This window comes from Parus major, chromosome 4 (genome assembly GCF_001522545.3).
Source record: "Parus major isolate Abel chromosome 4, Parus_major1.1, whole genome shotgun sequence".
Taxonomy (NCBI): domain Eukaryota; kingdom Metazoa; phylum Chordata; class Aves; order Passeriformes; family Paridae; genus Parus; species Parus major.
The window spans coordinates 16,112,191-16,132,811 of NC_031771.1; the positions used below are offsets into that span (position 1 = coordinate 16,112,191).

General features: G+C 39.8%; 1 protein-coding gene across 5 annotated transcripts in view; it reads right to left on the minus strand.

Moving 5' to 3' along the window:
- The window catches only part of FAM13A (family with sequence similarity 13 member A), a 152,497-nt gene that overhangs the window by 79,575 nt on the left and 52,301 nt on the right, over positions 1-20,621 (minus strand). For 4 of the 5 annotated variants that reach the window (XM_015623916.2, XM_015623914.2, XM_015623913.2 and 1 more), the window contains exon 5: positions 16,145-16,304. In XM_015623916.2, the coding sequence (XP_015479402.1) occupies positions 16,145-16,304 (160 nt within the window). Of the gene's footprint in view, positions 1-3,344; positions 3,366-16,144; positions 16,305-20,621 lie in introns of those variants that run through there. The other variant, XM_015623917.2, reaches the window with a different exon arrangement.

The window sequence follows — 20,621 nt, forward strand, 5'->3', positions numbered from 1 at the left end:
CTCTTCCTTAAGACCAGAAGATGGTCTTAAGGGGAAGCTGTATGAGCTGTACGAGGAGTGACTGAGGTCATTTGGTCTGTTCAGCCTGGAGAAGAGGAGACCTCACTGCAGTTACAGCTTTTCATGAGGGGAAGAGGAGGGGAAGGCACTCATCTCGTTTCTGTGGTCACCAGCGATAGGACCTGAGGGAATAGTCTAAAGTTGTGTCAGGGGAGGTTTAGGTTGGGTGTCAGGAAAAGGTTCTTCACCCAGAGGGTGGTTGGGCACTGGAACAGGATCCCCAGGGCAGTGGTCACAGCACCAAGCCTGACAGAGCTCAGGAAACAACACCACAGCCTCCATATTTGACCAAAGCCACAGTGAACAGCAGAACTGCTTTATGCTTGAAAGTAAACACACACATTGCTAACACTGCTCGATTTCAGAGATAAGGAGCTAGCAAATGCTCTCAGAAAGCCTATGAAATTCAAGCACAGTTATGCAAACATGCCATTTCTAGCTCCAGAGGTAGTTTACTTGTCACTGGCTGTGAATCCCATAATTTTGTTTCAGTAAACTCTCAAGGTCAAAATCATGTCTCATAAACCAAAGCAGATTCAGTGAAAAAGCTCCAAATTTTCCCTGAAGGTTAAACATTAAAACTGTACACTCCAGAAAGATGTAACCTGAACCCAAAGCTATCCCATCCTAAATACATTCAAAATTAAGAAATCAACCCACTAGCAAGATTATCTTAGCCTATGACTCTCCATGAGAGACACACAATAGGAGGCTGTTGAAGTGAATCAGCAACACCTTAAGGCCCTTTTTCTGCAGGTCAGGCACATTTGCCTTAGGGAATTCCTTCAGCCTCCTGCCCTGTGCAGCTCTCCAGGCAGCTCTGTCAAAATGCTGCAAGCTTGCAGTGTGCATGGGATGTAGGCCAAAAAGCAACAGGATGTACAGGCATCAAGCCAGCAGATACAACCAGCTCCCAGTGATTGCCAACTGCTGCCTGGCATCTGTGTGCCAAAGGAAACGTAGTGCAGGCAATGTTCTGAACTGAACAGAGCTATATCCAGGCAGAGAGGAAAAAAGTGGGATTGATGTGGACTTTGCAAATCAGGGGTCCTAGGAATCTCAGCAAAAGGCGAGCTGAGTTCCCGTGGTGGATTAAATAGGAAAAAAAAACCCAAACTTAAAAGCAAAACAAGCATGCATGACTTCATACTGGAGAGATATGACAGCCCATTGTCTTATCATCTCTGTGCAGCAACAAACCCTATGGCCTCTTGAGACACATCAAAAAAAAATCCAGCCTTGGTCACAACCCTGAATGTGTCCCACAAGGGTACTAGAAGTTATTCACATCCAAATCCTAGAGTTCTCACTGCACCGCTGGGACACTGCTCCTCTTGGAGTAACTTCTGCCTTTTATCCACTTTGGACTCTCTTAGCTTGAACAGTGATTGAGAGTAAACTGCATTGAGAGTAAAAAGCAAAAATATGGCCAGATGATCACAATCACAGGAGAAATACAGGAATGAACTTAGAAGGCTAACTATGGTGACAATTCCTGCTCTCACCTTCCCACAGGGCTGACTTTCTGCTCATGTCTGTATTCACCTCCCCATTCAGAATAATAGCAGAGCAAGAAAAATTATGCTAAGTTACTGTAGTTACAATGGGCATTATTTGGTATTTCAGTATATTCTTAAAATAATTGCCATCTCCAATGAAGAAGTCCTAAAGCAAATGCTCTGTAACTCTCTGCTGTGCTATTAAAGGGCAAATGTTAATGAGTCCATCAAAAGCCAGAGAACAAAGGTAAGTCAGTACAGTGCCCATTACATTCCATCATCCTTCCTGCTGGCCAACTGTTTGAGGTGTAAACAAGTAAGTGTCTGCCAAAGGATTTCTTCATTAGAAAAATGTGAAGCTGTGCCAAAATTCAGAGCTGTTCCACTGAAGTTCACGTAAGTAGGTTGGAAAGGTTAAAACAAGATGTTAAGAAACCTGTCTTTCTCCATGTATGGTGCTTCTCCTGCTCACAGCATGATAATTACACAGTCATGAAAGAATTTGCTGCCTAAAAGACACTGTTGGCACTGGTCTGAACTGTGCTATATCCCATAAAGTGCAGGCAGATCCTTCAAGGAAAACATTAGCTTTACCTCTGTATTCCTCCTGCCCTGCATTAACATATGGCCAACTCATAAACCAGGGAACCTGAACAACTGAAAAGATGACTGTAAAGGCTGACTCCAGCTCCCACTCTTCAATCCCTTTTCCTTCTCAGCAATGAGGAATTCTGTTTACAAACTCTGTAATAAAAGCAGGTTCAGGCCTTAGGAATTTTGAACAGAGGTGGAGCAGCACTCTTATACCAATAAACTGGCGCTAAACATGCCCAAGCTCATTTTTATGGCCCTCTGAATCAACACTGGGTAATACAGATAAGCTGAGACTCCACTAGAAATTCCACTAGACCACATAACAATCCAGCAACAGAAGGACAGGAACAATCCTGTTCTTGGATCATTCACCTCTGAACTAGAAAAGGAGTTAAAAATACATTCTGTACTCTAACAGAACCTTCAAGGTGATCTCATAGGTGTTTTCTATCACCCATTTTTATGGCACCATATCTTCATTATAAGTACACCTCCAGTTGTAAGTACAAGTCACCACAGAGAAATGACTCAAGTGAATCACCTAAGTGTGTTAGATCATATTCTTCTGTCAGCTGACAGCAAAAGTTAGAAATCAATGTTCCTGCAGTTAATGTAGAATCAGGCTTGCCACTGACTGAAAAGTATTAAGTGAGCATACAATAGTCAGAGATTTCAGGAATCATACAATAATTGCTTTTATTATGCTGATCAGAGATGAAAAATGAGAATAGAAGTGTATGAAATAAAAGCAGAAAAGCCTCTGATAGCACACTATTAACTGCTCCATCATGGATTCTGTAATAGCACATATAGATTCATGTGTTTTTCATTTAATTTGCACAAAATAATATTTCCAAGGGAGCAGGAGATCCATATACTAGGAACACATCAAAATAACCTATTAAACATTAACCTCCAAAAGTCTGCTAAATGCAGGCTCTGGTAAGAGGACTTAATTGCACTGGGCCGAATGCACAAAAATATACTTTTCTGATTCTCTTAGAAAAGATCTTATTTACAGTTTATTCCAGTTTATTGCAAATGTCCTGCCCCTTCCCTACTGTCCTTCAATTCATGCTGGTTTTTACAAGGCAAACATTACTATAAGATTATACCACTCCTCCTACAAACTGGCTGTTAGTAACTGTACAGCACATCTTTATGTTAATTAGGACAAGGGAAAGAACTCACCACCATTAACATGAATGATACAAGTTGAAAGACAGAATCTGCTAGGAATATCAGGCAGGCCTAATATTCACTTTTTCAGGCTGCTCAGGTTCCTGGGCTACTTGGAAAACTTAAAAGAAAACCACAATCTCAAACACACTTTAAGCTGAGGAACCACTACTGACTGTCAAGTGTTTTGTTCTTGCATATTAGCTTGTGAAGGACTAGCAGTATGTTTGATTTTACTCTTTAAAACCCAGAAAGTAGAATAACATGCTCATTTCCAATAGCATGTTTTACTTCAGAAACTAAGCAAATTTTGGAAGTTTTTTTTCTAAACATCCTGTGAATTTATAGATCAAAAATTTATAGATCAAGTCAATTTAGCTATTTCTGACCACAGTTAAACTGATTCCTAACTCTTCTAGCACAGAATATATAACTACATGTTCAGAGATCTGATTCTTGCTCTCAGAACACTCTCGTACTAGGATTCAATAAACCTAAATTGTAATTTTCAAATGCAAGTATTTAAAGTCAGGTACTTGCATTCCACACAGAGTAGTAAAATTGACAACATTTAGTAAGGTCACACTTGTAAACATTTCTGCTAAGGACCTAAGCAAATACACCAACCTTTGTATTTGCATTAAAAAAATAACATTATTACATAACTACCTACATGCATTTCAGTGCATCTCTGAATTACTGAAGCTTGAGAATTCTTTGAGATTTCTATTTATTCATTTTTAGCATTGCTTGTGAAGTTCATGAAACAGTGGGATGAAATCTGTTGTGCTTTAAAGCCTGATTTCCCTTAAAACCCATGACATGGCTCCTGTACAACTGGGATAAATGAACTTGGAGCCACAAAATGACTAGCATGAAGAAGTACTACCTGAGCATCACTTTCCTAGGACATCACAAATCTCCAGAGAATGCTCTAAGAAGTATGGCTTATTAGCAATTGCATACTTTCCATTCTCATGTGAAGAAAAAGTCTCCAATGCAGCAGACTGGATACAAAACAAACTTTGTTTTGTTCAAGTGTGTGTACTCAACAATCAGCATTAACTGTTTACACCTGGAAAGTTACCCAAGACCTGCTTACTATCAACAGCTGCCAGCAATCACCATCTCATACTTCCCAAAACATGCTCAAACTAGAGTACCTGTTCATGATGGCATCAAGTCCCACCCCACTTAATAAATTTTCTATCAAGAGTACTTGGGCCAAAGTAAATCATCAGCATCTGTACAGGACATTGTCAAATCCAGGTTTTGAACTAAGTTTCTGTAATGATTTTCATGCAAGAATTGACAAGGTCACAGGGAAAGACAGAGAACATTTGATTTGCTAACTATGACAGGCAATATTTATTGGCAAATTGTGCTGTCAGAAGTCTATCAGCATAAAGCAAAGCTTTCAGTCATTTCCTACATCTGCAAATGTGGCCAATTTAGAGACTTGCAGGTCCTCCTAATCTTACACTGTAATAATAAACTGTACTGTTTCCCTTATCCATTGCCATTTTGAAGTTAGAGGGATTCGTACAGCATACTTGCATCTTACACTGTTACCTGTCTTGGATGCAAAGTTCGAAACAGAACAGAACACTACCCTCGCTTTTATCCTCTTCAGCAAAATGCTGAATAAATAAAAATTGTTATGTTTCAGCCTCAGTCAACTGTGGTCACAGGAGATACTGACCTGTGCAGTCAATTTAAAGTCTTTTGTATTTGTAGCATGCTACCACACTGACACAAGACTTTAAATGCAACTGATTATGACTGCTTAAGGAAGGAATTAGGAAAAAAATAAACTAATAAAAACAATGGTTATACACTGTGCTGTATTTTAATAACAACAATAAACTTATTGGTTGAAAACATAATATTCCCAGTTATCTTTGGAACAATCTCATTATTAATGCCGTGCTCATCCTCTCTTTCCTGCTCGATTCAGTAATTAATCTGTTTCTGGTCTCACACACTGCATAATCAGAGGAAACTGGCCTGTGGGTTTCTCAGTTCAAGTTCTAAATGTTTCTAAAAAACACCAGATCTATTTTTTAGCTGCTACTACATAGAAGACCACTGTAATTAAAATAAACTTGAACTTTTATCAATGTGAAACTTCTTCTTAATTAAAGCACAGACTAGTTTTTTTAATAGAAACAAAGAGTCAAAGTTCCTCCTGTAATAAAGAATCCGCCATTCTGACTTCACCAAAATGTCATCCAATTTATTTCATCAAAGTGCTTGGCCTTGTGCCCCAAAAGAGAAAAGCTGTTATATGGGATTGTTCACTGGCTCTGTGCAGGGGGCTTTGACAGAAAAAAATAATTGTTGTCAGCACAGTGATTAGGGCTGCAAATACCAGTGGTAATTTTTCATCAGGAAGAAAACCCCCAACCACCATAGCAGCTTGTAGGGGTCATGGGTGGTGGATATGTTCTGTTGGACTGTTCAAAGCAAAAAAACCAAAAAATAAAACAAAAAAAACCCAAAATCAGGTGACCTTCAAATCACACTAGTGAAAGCCACATTTGTAACAAACAAAAGGAGTCAGTTCTTCATGTGAAAGGAAGCAATTTGTGGCACAATTTTACAGATGACATGTTGGAAGCAAAAGCTTACACTCCTGCTAGAGACACAAGACAATTACTCTGGACATCACTTAATACAAAAACCCTAACAAGAGCAGGAAAACTTCTGAGAATAGTCATGAACTGGTCAAAAAAATGCAGGAAGCACCTTGCTACCCTATCCTTATCCTCCCTTGACATCTGCTTATGGGCAGTGTTGGAAGTAGCACACTGGATTAGATGGATCCCCAGTGTGAGCCAGCACAGCCACTCCTATGTATGATGAGCAGATATTAAGAGGATTATTCAGTGAATTCCATGCTGCAAATGACTGCAGGAATGATGCATTAGCTGATTGCATGAGGACAGACTGCAACAGCTGACTGTTTACTGGGTCAGCAGCTGTACAGCACAGAGGAGGGAATATTCTGCTTCCCTCCACGTAACACCACAGTGCAGCCTTTGTCTCAGGCAGATGTCACCAGGGTCACACCTGTGAATTTTCCCAAGGCTATAACAGTGTTGTGCACTGTGCAGTGCAAAAGGAACAGTGAATTTAAGAGTTCCTGGCTCTCCCTTTATTTGATGCTGCAGTGGCAAATACACCACCCCCTGCAGTAAGTTCCCTGGTGCACAGCAGGGCAGGTGTGACATGCAGCAGTGCTGTCAAAGGTTTCCCAGGTAGTTACAGCACTGCTCCTCTTACTCACAGAATGGAGACAATATGGAATGCCTTCCCCTCTGTGACCATGCAAAATAGCTCATGGCTGATTAAGGCTCCAGAAGACATGCAATGTAACAAATAATCCATATTTCTAAGACTAAAATTGTGTGGCCAGTGGTACGGAGATCTTCAAAGGAATTTTCTAATTCACATGGTCACAGGTATTTTCATGAATGTTAACTGGATGGAATCACTGATTTTATTCACTTAGAAGTTCACAGAGTTGTCATTCAGTGGCACAGATACCTTCAGGAAAAATTCAGGAAAATTATTTAACGTGAACACCAAGTGAAAAAAAAATCTCTTCTCAATGTATTGGGCATCCCTTCTATTTTGTACCCAGCGAGTGATGAAAACATCATTGTTAGAAGGGAGAACAATGCCAGTAAATCATACTAAACAAAACTCATAACAAATACTGAAACAGCTAGTATTTATAAATGAGTTTTTTGCCTTGGTTGCTACTAGCATATCAACACTGTGTCAGTTTCTTGCTGTCTGCTGTTCTGCCTTGCCGTCATTTACACTATACTTTAATAACCATAGTTCAGCCAAGCTGTTTCAGATAGAGGCGATAAAAAGGAGAATCTCAGTGTTTGCAAAAGAAAGGCATCACTGCTTTTCAATATAAAACTAATACCATTTTCAGATCAACTTTCATTTCCTTTTGTTCTTCCAAGACTATTTATATATATGACCTTTTACCTGAGACCATCTCTCTTAATAAACAGCTAAAAGCTACTCTGTTTCACATCAGTACAACCGTAACCTACTGCACTCATTGTCATAAAACACGTACAAAGGTCATGAGTTGTGATACGTAAGCAAGAGAGAGATGTGGAAATCCATTATTTTTAGAGAGGACTGCAATAGGTGAAAGGAAATGACAAATACAGTAACAATCCCATGATGCACCTCAACACTACCAACTCCATCTGTGGAATATCATGGTATTTTCCAGGAGAAAGAGTAAAATGTGCCTCCAGACATGCAGAAGGACTGAATGCTACAAAAAGTTAAATTGGTAGTGCCAGGATCAAACATAACTCCAGAATTTGTAAAAGGTTACAAAGTCTTCACTGAGGGAAAATACTCATCTTCCATGCCCATCCCCACAATCTGCAGCTAAAACATCCCTGTGTTACCAACACTGTTTCCAGCACAAATCCAAAATACAGTCCCATACCAGCTACTATGAAGAAAATTAACTCTACTCCAGCCTAAACCAGCACACTATCATACATAACCTGGTAGGGGATTAAGGTGTCAATGACCATACCCTGTAAGAATCCTGTAGCAGAATTTAAGATAAAAAACCACCATATTAAACATTTACAAAGACTTCTCTCTTGCTGAGTTTACCTAACTCTGTGTGTATGTGCACAAATACATTCAGTAACCAAAGAGTTAAGATCAGTTTAGGGGAAAAATTTATTCTACCTTTCAGTTTTGAAAACTGGAATCTGATTTATCTATTTACTGTAATATTACTCATATATGGAAAAGGTATGATCTAAAAGAGAGCTACGAACTAGATATGGGAAAAATCCAGGCTCTCCAATGCATCTCCCATTACAGTTGCTTAATCTCAGTCTTGAAAAAGCGAAACTGTATTTTCAGATCTAAAAACCAAGATACTCACAAGGAGAAAATTTTTCACACATGGAATTCATGCAATGTTACTTTCAAAAGAAATACCTGATCTGCAGTAAATTAGGGAGTCTTAAGTGTCTCTATACTGTTCTAGTTACTCGTGTAAGGGTTCTCAGAACAGACCCCTTAACACTGAAACTGAGATGTTCACTGCTGGAAATTAAAGTCAAATACTGCTGGGATCTGCTGGATACATAACATTTTCAAGAGCATACATATCCAGACTTCAGGAGCATCTGGCCCCTTGTGTCCCATGCATCACATGCTCCCATTGCTCTCAACTGGTCTGAGCTCAGTTTATGACAACGAGGTTTGGGGCACTAAAAGTGCCCCAGACAGAGCAGGGTGTACCAATCACCTTCTGGAGAAACTGTGATCTTCGCAGTACTCACAGGAGGGGTTTTTAAAAACTCATAGAATTTATACTGAAGTCAATGAGCATTTCACTGCTTTTAATATGGGGAAAAGAATCTATTGCTGACTTCTTCTGAAGCTCCTACCTTCAGAGTTTTCCAGATGAAGCTAATGGCAGAGGCCAGTAAGAATTAAATGCCACAAACAGAAAAATCTCTTACACTTCTTTACTTTGGATCAGTTCCCATTGTCTGCAATGTGTCCTTGTCACAAAGACAACGCTGACTGCTGATTTATACAGAGGGGATAATGCTGATCATTTTGTGTAACCTGATTAACTGAATGACTAATTAAGGGGAAACAGAATAAACACTGAGAAATCTAAACAGGAGGAACTGAGAGATTTTTCTTAGCTGAAGAATTTTCATTTCTTGCTAATCTCCTTTTTCCCCCATCAGTACAGCAAGGATGCTCACCAACAGCTGCCTAATGCAGACACTGACATGCTTATTCTACTGTACCCTGTTTCTTGGTGCTGACTTTGACGCCTCCCTTTTGAAAGATGATGATGTACTGCCTGAGATGGGACTACTCCCAAGTGCTAAATCACAATGTCATACCCCTCTAAAAAAAAAAAACAAATCACCAAAATCTCAACAACAAAACAAACAAAAACCAACAACAATAAAACTCTCAAATAAACCCAAATCAATAACAGACAATGAATGAAAAATATTTCAAATAAAACAAGTGCAAGTGCAGACCAGGACATACATACACATGTGGATCTTATTTTCCTTACATTTTAGCTATGTGGAATTACCATGGGACAATGATAGTACCAATGAGTATTTATTTCAAGAAGAAACCATGAGACAGCAAAATTCTAAGCACCTCAACTACAAAATTTGTCAACTATATTCAAGCAATCTACAGTATACTAGAAGTATGGACACCAGGAGAGAAAGAGACATTTATTATGCACTTGTCTTTACTTTATATGTCCTGAATCTTGGCAAATTTCTTCTCATAATGTGTTAAAATTAAAATATGGCTGGTGAAATTCTAGCAAAAGAAGTATCAGCATAATAATTTATTACAGAGTTTAGCATTAGCATATTTCTGTAAATGTTCAGGACTGTATTTAGTAACACCACAAGTGACAGATTTATAATCCTGTAAATGCTTCAGTGAATTTCAAGAGCAGAAACATTCTGGTTGAATAACACATACACAGGGCTGTCAAAGCCAGCAGAGCTAGAAGCACTGGAAAGCCATTTCAGAATTACACAGGGGATTGTTCAGGGCTTCTTTTACTTGCCTTTCTGAATCACAGCCTAAACATAACCATCCTCCTCACTCCAGACTGAATTTCCTATAGGTGAAGGGTTTGGATAGAGGCTTATAAACTTTCCCCTACAAATCTCATATTGCTCATTTCCTGTCAGCTCACATCTTAAAATGTCATTGTGGCTGAATCACTATACACCCTTACTATAAACTTGCCCATCTGCTCGCTGGTGGACAAGTGCAAAGTGAATTCTAGCTGAAGAAATACTAAACAAAAAAACAGACACAGACTTCCACAGGTGCTCCTTCTCCTCATGCACTTTCCACCCATCTTCACATCTCCCATGTGAACTCTCTCCTACTCTTGGGTGCTCCTTAGTCCACGCAGGAGCAACCTGGCATGACTTGCCCAAATAAGGGGACACTACACAAAATGGAAATGTTTGTTCAGATCTTCGGAAAGGATTTCCAATGATCTGTTCCTGCTGTCTCCTGATGGGAAAGAATTAATCCAGTACTGAATGCTGACCGTTAACATGATGCTATAATGATCCCAGACATGAAAGAAGAACTATGTCTCAACCCTGCAAGCTTAGCCAGGGCAGTGTAACATGGATTAGAAACAGATGCCTTTTTTCCTGACGTAAATGAGGGGCTGCTCCTGTGTCTGCTGAGTGTGTAACCCCGAGGTGACAGGGAAAGGGACTTATTTAGAGGGAGCCCATTAGTCATGGAGTTGGTGGGTTCCCAGAAGTTTCTCCCAGATCTTGTCACGGGATTAAAACCTCATGCTATAGCTGAGGAAGAGAAAGAAGCATCTATAAGTGAAGATCCATCTTTGCTTATGGGGGAAAAGCAGCTGAAACATTGTGGCTTCCAGTGGAGGTGGAGCTTTAAACCTAGCTGCAGAGGGACCAGCCAAGCCATGATGGAGAACCTTGTGACAATCTTACCTTTCCTACCTCTCCTCAGGGACAAAAGGCTCAAAATTTTACCTCAGTATGAATGATCTACTCGGAGTGCTCAATGGGAAGGAGCAAGTGTTCCACTTTAAGCTAAGCTAGCTGGAGCACTCTCCTTGACAAAACAAAAATGCACTTTGGGCTCTTGCCTGGCTGGGATGGGCACTGCACACTTTGCACACACCAAGCACCAAGAGGTACAGCCACACCTCAAACAGGTGTACATCAGAAATCCCAGAGCAAGCTTGCACAACACTCTGTGTGCACTTGTGCTGCCATTTATAGTGCAAAAAACTACTCTGCCAACTCATCCTCCCCACTGAAGTAAGTGGCAGCTCTGGCTAGAATACTGGAAACAAACAAAGCAGGATAGAGATGCAGGAAGGTAACTGCATCTAAAATAAGAGTTCTTTTGAAATTATTTGTTTTTGCAAGACTCAGCAGGAGATCAATTTCTGCAGCTTTTCAGGGATTGAAACCTGCCTGTTCAGAGGTCATTAGAATGCACCTACAATATCCTCACAATGATAAAATTGTACATGTATTTACTTGACTTTGGAAGACTGACTTTCAATTCAATTTTAATGTTATATTACGTTATTATTTTAATGTTACAATAATTTTCGAAATGCACTTGCTTTTGCTGCTGCATCAGGTGAACAGGGTATGTATTCTACCACCCAGCAGGGGAGGAATGGGAAAAGCCTTTTGCATTCCTGTCCCAAACATGTGATCAAACCAGGAACAGCATTACCTCCTCATAATGTCAGTGTTTGTGTGCCAGTGCAAATATTTATGTGCTCTGAGCTGACTGGTTCTTGAAACTAGAAGTGCTCTGTCAAGAAGGCATTATAGGGAAAAGGTGAAAATACAACAACAACAAAAAAATCTTGTAACTCTCTGTGACTAGGTAATAGAGTATATGTTTTCTTTGAAGACAATACTGAGCTATAAACCATGCTATTAAAGGTGACATGCTTCACCTCAAGCCAGCGGAAGGAATAATTCTAGAAATCTCTCAAGAGCAAGTTTCATCATAATTTCCCTGCCCAAATTTCCCTTGCCACTTGAACTAAATAAAAATATTCACTGCCTATCTTTGATCATTAGAGAAGCCTCATGACTGTTTTTCCAAGGTCCCAATTCATTCCAGTTGTAGCAGTACACCATTGGCTAGTGCTACAACATCGGACTATTTGCAACTGCAGTTCCAACAGCAATTCAAAACCTCTTTTTGTATTAAAGGTCCTTGTTCAAAATTATTATTTCTGTTGTTACCATAGGTTTTGTAAACCTGTTTCCTCTAGAAAATTACAAAATTGGCAGTACTGCAACTCAAGACTGACTAATCACTCATTACATGAGTTATCACTCAGTTTAGTAACACAAAAATCTGTCAGGATCATATGGATTCACACTAGGAATTCTGTTCCAAAGCAAAATATAAGCATTATTTTCTTAGGAACCCCTGATACTTATAATGTGAAAATGCACAATAGTGTAGATGTACTATCAGAAAATTAACTGTTTACACACAACACTGCCTAATAAAAACCAGGTATTTATGATCCTGACAACGTGACCACAGAGCAAACACCTAATCAGAACACTCAACTTACTCCACCCATTTCTAACTAGCAGAGCCTATTGATCAACAGACTCTTACTGACCCCTCAATGTGTTAGGAAACTGAAGTAAAGCTTGGATTAAGGATTGCAGTAATAGCTGGCTCCAAATGAGACCTGTAAACGCCAACAAATTCCAGTTTATTTCAGAACTAAAAAAAAATAATAAATAAATCAAACCCTGTAATTCTTATAAGGCATTTCCAAATACAGATATATTTCTGAAGAAAGCACATGTTATACTTCCACCTGCTGGCCACCAAACTGGATGATCATCTGGGTATCATTCTAATAGGTGGAACAAAATCCTTCCAGGCAAGGTGTCATGAACCTGAGAGTTCCATTTCCCAAAGAAATAGAAACTATTCTAAGACAAATTTTCTTTTTTGTTAAAACTGTACTTTTTAAGAAAATGTAGATGTTCCCAAAGAAACACTTCCCATTATTTCATAATTATGGAATTACAATATGCCTGAGCAATGAGCAAGAGGAGGCTTTACAGCCCTAGGAACAAAGCAGGGACTGGAATGCCACTTGCAGGGATTTCCAGCTGCCTTATTTTCTGATTTATGATCCATTGAGAAAGCAGGCTAAGAAATCCCTTTAACCTGGCAAAACTTGTCTTTCCCAATGACTAAGAAACCTTTGAAAGAAGAAATATAACTGGGATTAAGGTGTTCCTATGCCTCCTCAGTGCACATACACAACAAGAATGGTAGTTCAACTATCAACAGCCCTACAAAATCATGTCTCTTTTTCCTGTCTCCGGCAGTAATTAATTTTCAGCCTCCTTAAAACATATTTTCTTTAAGCTGCCACAGTCTATGCCTGATTCTGATTGAAATGCTCTTGCTCCTTCTGGAAGCCTGCAGCATTGTGGATTTCCTTTAGCTACGACCAACATAGTAAACAAGATGTGACTTGCTCAACTGGAGCTCTTTTTCTTCTTCCTGCTACAAGAGAAGCTTGATGCTCCCATGATTTTATCTAATGATCCACATGTTGTTTTCATTTGACAGCAAGAATAGTGGGACAGGGCTGTGGGAATTCAGAGAAAAATGTAAAAATGGAAAAGTGAGGAAGGAGTGAGAGTAAAGGCAATCATGGGAAAGGTAGCAGCATAGCGACTCAGGGTGAAGTGCTGGCAGTACAGTGAGGGATGTGGGGGAAAGGATGACGGAATACCCAACAAGGAAGTGAGTGAGGTCATCTAAATCCCTCCTTGTCCTCTTGCTGTTGCCAAAACAGAAGCTAAAAAAGCCACTTAAATAAATGCAGATGAGTTTGGTAAAGGGCAAGTCCACAGTTCCTTCACTTTCCTTGCCATCCACTCCCCCATCCCACCATGGTTCATGCTTAAATGCAACATCCTTAAGATCAACAGGGCCTCAGTCTATGAGAGCATTGTCCTGAGCATCCTACATTCTTCGCTGCTTACAATAGGATTACTTGGAAAATTTCTATTCACCTACCCATCCATATATCAATGGCTTTTCCAGAAGCAGTAACTTTGCCTAAAAATAGCTTGCTGGACGCTGTGACACTGGTCATGACAAATAATTCTCTGAGGCATTTGTTCTTGTATAACACAAACCAGCTTCTGCTGTATGTAATGGTTCATGCATTAACAATCTAGCAATCACTTTTCTCTACTGAATCTCATTATCACTTGGTTTTCTCTTCAAGTGTACCATGTCTAGTTTATTATGCAAATTGGCTAGGATAGGGGATATCTGCTAGGATACAAAAAATATAACCTTTGAGAATAGTATGAAGTGTCCTTTCATAGAGCCACCTGGCAAATTTCAATAAAAACCTTCTTAATACCTTTGCTTATTTGCAAAGTTAAATTAGCAATTAGCAGTTAGATGATTGTACTTCTTGTGTTTTAAACTAGAAACTTCCCACCCAGATTAGATGGACAACAAACAAGGTCAAATTTTTGCAGCTGGCTGCCAGCAGAATTTGGAAAATATCAACAAGGTCCAAAGATCCAAACACAATGTGAGCCCTTGTATTTAGGCATGGTTCTCTCAGTTAATCGTCTGTCTCCTGAGGCAACACAACGGCAACACTTCCCATCTGACTTGAGTAATTATATCTTTTAGCGTATTTTGTTGCACTAATTCTGGTTGTCACAGCGTAATTTGATAGCTTGTATCTTTCAGCAGCTGTGGGAAATTTCCCAGATCGCCACCTTCATGCAATCCCAAATACAACTAAGTCTTTAGAACTGAAAGACTATCTTGACTTTTGGAACTGGCTGAGGCTTGAAGGAGAAGGAAGTGTGAAGTGTTTTTCTGGGCCCTTTTGTTTTTTAGAAATATGTTCTTTCCCTGGTTCTGTTGCTGAAGTGACCATCACTGTGGCTAAACATCACTGTCACTGGCCAGGCTGATCATTTGCACTACCCAGAAGTTACTGTGACCCTGGGAGGCTAACAGTGATTCTATCTCCTTTCACTTCAGCTGAGTGCCAGTAACAGCTAAAGGACAATAGTTATATACAGCTATATAATAGTTACAGACAGCTAAATACTTCCTCACTGATTCACCAGGTAAGAAAACCAGCAACCCTTCTAAAGGCAGCTGAGCCCAACTCATGCTGATTCAGCAGACCCTCCTGTGATACACCATAAAGGCAGAGATGTTATATCAGCTGATTTCACCCGAATGGCAGAACCTGGGCTCACACCAAACTTCCTGTTCTGTCAAGGTCAAAGGCACTGCATTTTTATAACTTATTTTCTGACAACTTTTAGTCCAGACAGTGAAGGCTAAAGTGATTTTATCAGTGGGTAAAACCCTACCAAGGACAGGCATGTAGTTCAACCCTCCAAAACTCAAGAACTCACACCCTGTAAGAGAGCAATTTATCTGCACAGTTAACACACAATAAGAAATGAGGCAACAGCAAACCATCCTCATGACTATTTCCTGCACAGACTTGAGGTTTCTTCCTGTGGTAGAGACAGCACCAGCCAGAACAAAGCACTTTTGGCTGCCCTACATTTAACCACTGAATGTTAGAATCCTTTGACGTTACACACAAGCCCTCTTCCCATCAAAGGTGTAATACTCCAAGCAGATCACTTTTCTTGAAGAGTTCCAATGTGCATTCTTCAAAGAGTAACTCTTATTTGAGGCTTCTGCTCAAGTGCATTCAGAAATGGCTGAGTCAGAATACCTGACTTTTAAGCTCAGGTACATGTTTGAGACAGGCAGACTTCATGCAAAGGCAAAGGCTACAAACCTCACACTTTCCTGGAGTACCAAAGTTCATCATCACTGAAGTACACCATAAATGATAACCATGTTGGAAACCCTGAACACTCCTTAAAATTGTTCTGCCTCCTCATTTAAGAATATTTAAATTTTAGTGAATTTCCTGCATAAATGTGTAGCCAACAAAGAATAAGATGTTTAATAGAATGAACTTTCAGACTAGTAATGAAAATTAGCCTATCAGCAGAATCAATGTATAAACTGCATACTACCAATCAATAATAAAGAACATCATTACAAGAGTCCGCCTTCCACTTATCTAAAAGATTTCTGAATGGAAATCTGAAATAAGCCTGAATTATTGATTTGCTGTGAGAAAATGAAATATTAGAGATACTCACTTTTACCAAAATTATTCTTGCTAGCTCTTCACATACAGGCTTTTCTTCATCCTTCTTCAAGCCTTCTAATTCAAACAAGGTATTGTAATTTTCCAGCATTTTTGTCATTATCTTGTTGCAGATCTCCTGCTCCTTTATCCCTTCAAATCCAGAGGGCACACTAGAATTGGAGAGATGACAAAGCAGAATGTTACACCAACTCCACATACAACAGACTCTGCAGAGGGTCTCTAACATTTCATTTGTGGATACAGGCTGCATAGCAGGCACAGGAAGCTCTGTCTTGGAAAGGAGGACTGTGCCTGTACTGGTAACAACTATAACAGTTTGCAGGTTTTCTTACTGATATTAAATACCAGACCTGTTGGCCAAACTACCCTCTCCAGAGAGTCCAGGTAGGGATGGAATTGAGACAGCCACCAAATGAGATGCCACTGACTCTGCAGTAAGCTGGGTTTCATGACCCACATCACAAACAGCTCAGGCATTCAGATGCTCTGAACTGTTAATTCAAGAGTCAGGTTCCTCCAAAACGTGGTTCATGATAACCTCAAATGTACACAAGAAGGATAAGTGAAAAAATTAAGAAATCCCACATGCTAAGCAAAAGACTGAAAGTTAAACAAGGTCTTTTTCTTCAGATGACCCAATGCTGTAGACCAGATTTTTTAATCCAACTTTTGAGTTACCATTTCTTTTGAAAGTAGGGTCATAACTCAAAGGGCTCTTTCAAACATGGAGATGGATGCTGCCTTCTGTAGAAGAGCCTAAAAGATTAACACAAAAAGTGGTTCCTAAGCTCCATTTTCTGGGAGAATAACCAACTACTTGGCCACTGAAGAAGCGGCTTCTTTCTCTGTGGAAACAGGTTTCTTTGCAGCTTACCACAGACCTTAAAGGCACACAGAAAAGGGGAGAAACTGTATGCATCTGCATGTTTCCTTATGTATTTCACACAACTCTCTCATGCAGCAAAAATGTGTATAATTCACAACAGAGCTCATAATTTACTGAAGCATCTAGTGATCATCTGCTGGAATATAAGCTTTCTGATCACATTACTGGACAATTTTATTGGCCCCAAAATGACTTAAATTCAGTTTCAATGCAGAAGTACAACCTCTGCAATCATTCAGTGTTTCCTATTGTACAGTATTTCTAGCAGACATAGTCTTCTCAGTAAGCCACAAAGTGGCTGCATGGATGTGAACTTCCAAAAGACCTTTTAAGTGGCAGAGACTGATGATTGGGAGTAATGAAACACAGGAAAGATTTGGCATGAAGAAGCAGAGAAGCCAAAACCAAAAAAAAGTTTCAAGTACCTTTTGGCTGAAGACAACAAGGGGTTATGGGAGAAGAACACACAACTCAATCCCCCAAAAGCAAAACAAATTGCCTTGGGCTATTTTACAGGGATGTAACTTGAAAGTAAACCATTGCTTACTGCAAAGAGTAAATAAAAATTTACAAATAACTACCTACCCTAAAACTGCAACTGTAGTTTATTGAGGCCAGATGTACATTTCAACAAGAAGACTCTGAAAGCTGATCAAAAAGTGCCTTTTTGTAGGGGCTATTGATCCTTCTCAATGCTTTATTCTCTGCCATACATTTGTGTGTCAATAGGGAGAGTAACCCACTGCAGCAGAACACATCTTTGTAAACTCCAGAAAAGTGTCTTTATTACTATCATTTCAACATTTAATACATGCTAGAGTAGCAGGGCCTGAATTTTAAAGGATTGAATTATTTCACACTGTAGAATATTGGCAGCTGTAAAAATGTGTCAGTCTCAGCTGATTGATTTCATTAGTGTGGAAGCTGGCCTCGGTCTAAATAAGGAACAAATGGGACAACTTCTGTTGATGGATGTGCATGTACACTCAGGCCAATTCACTCTGAAGGATGTTACATATTCACTAAAACTTAGTAACTGGCCTGAAGAAAGTGTATGTATGCAGTAGGCCCATGCAATTATCCTGACTCAAGAAAACCCCTCTTGCCACGCTAAATGATGTGCTCCAGTGTTGGTGTCCTGCAAAGCCTGCTTGCTTGCTAGTTCAGGCAAATCCTGACTGTTAGCTTCCTGATTTGTTTCTTCACAAGAGAGCACAACTTAAATAGTGGCATCCCTATGAATCTCATTCCCAGGAAAAGGACTGAAAATGTCATAGAGCACATGACTGGAGCACATGACATTTCTGGAGTTGAAATAAGACTCCACATAGCAGAATTTTCACCTAAACCACATCTGCTGGGAACTACAGCAAACAGCTCCCTACTGGCAACAGCTAATACCAAAAAACTCTACCTGGCTGAAAAAAACAGTCCAGTCTAAAAGGTTTCCACATAGCACAAAGACAGTATTTAATTTCTGCCCAATTCTTGCCCTCCCTTCCCCACACTATCCTGTCAGTTAAAATTTATTAAATTAAACCTGTGAAAAATCCAACATCATAATTTGAACAATTCTGTATGAGTACGGTGAGATACATATGCAAAAAACAAGGCTAAAGCTCCTAGCTTCAGTCTTTTTTAACACTTCTCTCTGAGTGTAACTAAGCAAAGGACCATGAATTGATTTTAATGGAAATTTAACATATTTTATTCATTTCCACTTCTCTACCTCTTAAACAGGCATATTTAACAAAGTTTCTAATATATTTCTCCTACAATTGCTATTATGAGACTTCAATCACGATAAGGACTATTACACTCTGAGCTCTCCATGGTGACATTTTCCTTTCAACAAATATAGGCTGAGCTGAAGATAAGTTTATATTATGAGCACACAGCACCCTGTCTATTTATACAAAGTAAACTCCATCTGCTGTCACACTGCATGATCTACCAGTTTGACTAGACTTTTTTGAAAATGTGTGTAAAAAAAATAGCATTTTACTTTAGCTTTTCACATTCTGAAAAGTCACGACATCTACAAATGTCACTTCAACTGACTAGAAAACCCCAGATCTGTGAGAAAATATTCTCTCACACTTCCACTTTCCTGATGCACACCCTACTCCTTGGAAATTTTTCATGATCATTTGTGAAGATCTTGTTAAAACATCACAGTATAAATCTGTTCATAATCATGGTTCCCTTATGTCTATTTTCATGTTAATTAGGCATTACAACAGCGTTGCTTTGAGAGTTAGACACACAATTTACTCCAGTTACAAAATCCTCAACAGAAGGACTTCATCCCCTTACAGCCACATACATACAAATTACTTCAGTAGCAGCACCAGAAGTATCAGTTTCACTACCACAAACACCAGAAGGGTGGCATAAACCTGCAATTTCTATGAAGAAAAAGTGTTGATAAGTTCAGATCTATCTTAGTGATTTAAGCCAGTAAACTCCCACTGAAGTTATCATAGTGGCTTGCAAAGTCATCAACAGATACACAGCTTGGGCAGAGCAGGACCAAATTCTCTAGTGTCCCCTCCCTTAGATTCCCCTTGCCCTTCCCAGAGAGATGCTCTGAATGATCTGTGTGCAAAGCACAGCATGTCCACATTAAGTATTTCTAAAAAAATACTTAATTGGAAAAATACTTGTTTGAAAAGAATATTTAATTGTTGGTGCCTTGCCTAAATGAGGCACCAGCATTAACAGTATCTGACACAGTTAAGAAGGGTCAAGGGCAAAGGTGCATCAGTACCACAAGTTTTGCAGGGTATTAAAAACTGAAATTATTGGTGAAGTCATTCTAAAACAGAAAAAGCAGTGGTTCTCAAAGTTAAAACATTACTTGGTAATCAGACCAGGCTGTCAGCGCTTCATTTCAAAATCCAATACCCAGCAGCATTTCACATTTCTGCACGATGTCCTACAAGCATGGCTGGCCCACCCATGCAGCTCCTGTCCATGCAGACACCACACCCACATGCTCCTTGGGTTTTCCAGACTGAGTCCATGGCTCCTTCCACACGGATGCTCAGGAAAGCTTGTCTCAAAGGGTTAAACCACAGCAATGCTGTGTGTCACAGTTTTTACTCACAAGTAAAGCGACCCGAGGTCAGATTAACTCACTGTGAAAGAATTCCTTACATTTCAGGCATTTAGTTAAATGAATTTACCTCAGGGTCTCTGTAAACAAGCTGTAACAGGCTGAAAGCAGAGTGGGCTTTCCAGACAGTGAACCTCCAGGCTCTGCTGAGAGCAGGGCAGTGACACACACAAACATGACTGCACGTGGCACAGGACAGGCATCACTACACACCTCTGCCACCCCCTACCACACCTGGGACACTTGCTTCAAGTGGCCAGGAGGACCTGGGAAGTAGTCATCTGTGTATAAGGAGCTGAACTGAGATCACCAAAAGGATTTCCCCAGGCAGCAACTGCTGACAGTTCCCTGTGACAACTGAGAACCAGAGATTTCCATGTGAAAGGGTCATCTCATTAGGAATTCCCAACAGTGTTTGACCCCACCCTGTCTAAGATGAATGATCCACGTTACCATTTCCCC